At 51.8% G+C, this 2,928-nt stretch overlaps 1 protein-coding gene across 1 annotated transcript; it reads right to left on the reverse strand.

Annotated features, from left to right (window-relative positions):
- Positions 1-292: 292 nt before the first annotated feature.
- Positions 293-2,564, reverse strand: C15H20orf202 (chromosome 15 C20orf202 homolog). Its single transcript, XM_065893631.1, has 2 exons — positions 2,436-2,564; positions 293-526 (listed from the first exon to the last, which is right to left on the reverse strand). Exons 1-2 carry the CDS (start codon positions 2,499-2,501, stop codon positions 293-295), a joined length of 300 nt encoding a protein of 99 aa, XP_065749703.1. The 5' UTR covers positions 2,502-2,564.
- Positions 2,565-2,928: the final 364 nt, after the last annotated feature.

The following is a 2,928-nucleotide window of genomic DNA, read 5'->3' on the forward strand; positions in this document are numbered from 1 at the left end:
TCCTAAGAATAGGATTACCACCGTGGTGCTTGCCAGAAGCCATGTAACACGTTTGCGTTTTCCAAACGTGTTCACATCTGATACTTTATTTGTGCAAAAACCCTGAGAAGTGACAGGAGAGGAAAGAGTGACACAGAGAAGCTGAGTGACAGGTCCAGGGACACACAGTGAATGAGGGCAGGGGTGAACCCAGAGACCGGCCTTCCTGACTCCCATTCCAATGCTCTCTCTCATCACAATCAAAGTTTAGACTAGTGGGGGGAGGGTTAAAGTCAGGGTCATCTCTGGCCTGTTAAGGGAGGGAGCTTCGTCTGCTGTCTGCCCCTTGGAGGAGCTGGGCCAGGCCCCTGGAGGAAAAGGGCTGGTGGCCCCTGCCTTCAGAGCCTGCTCGAGGTCTGATGGGGGAGGCCCCGCCACTGGATCTGGCATCCTCCCAGTGGGCACTCTCCGCACGCAGCTCCTGCAGGACACTGTGAAGATGCTTCAGCGTGAGCAGAAGTCTCTGGTCTTGGACCTGCATCTCAGCCTAGGAGAAAGAAGGAGTCTGTGAGGGGGCGGCCAGAGTGCTGGATGTTCCCCCAGAAAGCCTTCTCCTATCATTGTCTCATTGGAGACAAGCCCACAGCCTCATAGAAGCCATGTCCACCGAAGCCTCAGTTTCTTCATTTGCAAACTAGAAAGCAAATTACTTGCCTTTCAAGGCTCTCTCCCTGTTTTAGATTCCACCAGGACTTTGGGGGCTTATATGATCCCAGGAAAGGAGGGAGAGCACCAGACTTTCATCAGTGCTCATCAGTGGTAGTTGCTCGTGTTACTGACGTGTTGCTTCTGCTGTGTAAAGTGACTGACATACTTCGCTGATGGCCAAGCGGGGCTTCTTGGCTGGGCTCCGGAGGGGAGCCCTTGTGACGTCATGTAAATTCCCTGTGATGGAGGTTAAAAACACACTTGACTGAGAAATTTGCAAGTCAGGGACCAGCAAGTGGAGACTCAAGGCTCATCTCTTGTCATATGTGGAGGCAGAGGACATTTGGCCCCGGGAGGCTGTGCCCTGGGTAGGCTTCCCCCCACCCCTACCTGTTCTCCCTCCACATGGGTAGGAGAGAAGAGAGGTACTTTATCAAGTGGAAACTGGCACTTTGGGTTCAGGTACTTAGCAGGCTCAGCGGAGTGCCTAGTGTTTAGGGGGAGCACGGGGTGGGACTGCCACCCAGCCTCTAGATCCCTGAGGACCATAAGTGGCTGCAGTTCCTGCTGCTGGAGTCCCCTGGGCCCATGAGAAGCCCTACTGGGTCAGCCCCTCCCACCGAGGTGAGGACAGGGTTGGTTCCCAGCTAGTCTGTTGCCTGGCAACCCAGACAGGTCATTTTTGGACAATCCTTTCTGTCCCTCCCCAGAAGAAGAAGCTGGCGTATTGGAATACAAACTTTGGGTGCCTTCTGTTGTTCCCCAAACCACCTCCTTCTCTCTCTGGGCTGGTGTCCCCACATACTTTGGGACTCCCTTCTGTTTTTGGACTTGGAGAAAACATCACAAGGAGACACATAAGGCCTGGCTTCCTGAGCAGCCACGGAGGGGCCAAGAGACACAGCTCATAAGTTCAGGTGAGTTAGTGCCCCATGGGGTGGAGCCTTACAGACAGGAAATGGGAGACAGGAGTGAGCTGGGCAGATAAACTTCTTCTTCTTCTCTCCCCCAGGGTGCAGATCCTCCTTCAACCCCTGCAGAGAATCCCGCAGCCAGGAAAACCGGCTGCTGCGAGGGCCTCTGGGCCTCCTTAGGGCTCCTTTCTAAGTGGCAACCAGCTTGGTAACGCAAGGCATCTCCTCAAATAGCATTGGCCTTTGCCTCCACTCCCTATTTCCCTCACTCTCACCACTCTGGGCTTGTACCTCCAAATAAACGGTTAATACCCCAATCCTTGCAAGTCTCTGCTTTCTAGAAGACCCAGGCTAAGACAGCTGATGTACTCCATATCCAGCTGGGTCAGGATTGTAACAGCTAACATAGATGTGCCACGCAGGCAGTAAGTGAATTACACCATCTCCTCACCAAATTCTTACGATAACCCTTGTGGTGCTGGTACTATTGTTATCCCCATTTTACAATAAGGAGACTGAAGTTCAAAGAGGTAAAGCCACTTGCTAGAGGTCACACAGCTGCAGAGCTGGGCACATACCAGGACTCAGTGTAATTCTAAAACCAGTCAGGCAAGTACCGCACCCAGAGCCTCCTATGTAGGCCATGACCTACTTATCCCAGCACCTGAGGTGGTGATTGTGCGCTGTGTGGCTGGTCCCAGAGGGGTGCCTGCAGGGCCTGTACCCCAGCCTGAAGCTCTGCCCCAGCCTAGGGGGCACCTGGGAGTGGGGAACCAGGGAGCCTTGGAATATATGGTGTGAAAGCACCAGGTAAAAAGAAATGTAAAGACTTACCAGCTCCTTTCTCAGCCACTCCAGGGTCTGCCCAAGACTTGAGGTTGGCTCTTCTGCTGTTTTCATCTCAGTGTCCTTGGGAGAGACCTTGATGCTGACCTGGTGACGGGCCTGAGGGACCTTTGATTTGGACAGTCTGCTCTCTGCTTCAGGCCAGGAGCAGAGTCTGGCTAAGTCACTGAGGATGGAGTTAATGAGAGCAGGAAGTAGCTGACATTGGAAAATGTAGTGTGTGTTTTTTTTTTAAAGGGCTTCAGTACTCTGAATAGAACAAGGGGCGGGGGGTGGCGGAGGGAGATCACTGGGGTATGGGTGCCTCAGTGCCTGTGGGCTCCAGAATCCAAATCTGATGCTAACAGGATCACAGAGACTATAAAGCTTTAAATGATAAAATTAATAATTATTATGAAAATAGGTGTCCCCTTTCTGAGGGCCTGTTTTGCTCTAAATGCTTTGTTTTATATATATATATATATATATATATATATATATA

The sequence above is a fragment of the Phocoena phocoena genome, chromosome 15 (genome assembly GCF_963924675.1).
Source record: "Phocoena phocoena chromosome 15, mPhoPho1.1, whole genome shotgun sequence".
Lineage (NCBI taxonomy): Eukaryota > Metazoa > Chordata > Mammalia > Artiodactyla > Phocoenidae > Phocoena > Phocoena phocoena.

Bases quoted from the DNA above. Each gene is read 5' to 3' on its own strand.
- C15H20orf202 (XM_065893631.1), bottom strand. From the start codon at position 2,501: ATGAAAACAGCAGAAGAGCCAACCTCAAGTCTTGGGCAGACCCTGGAG. The intron at 527-2,435 runs GTAAGTCTTTAC...TCTTTCTCCTAG, and splicing joins AGTGGCTGAGAAAGGAGCTG to GCTGAGATGCAGGTCCAAGA.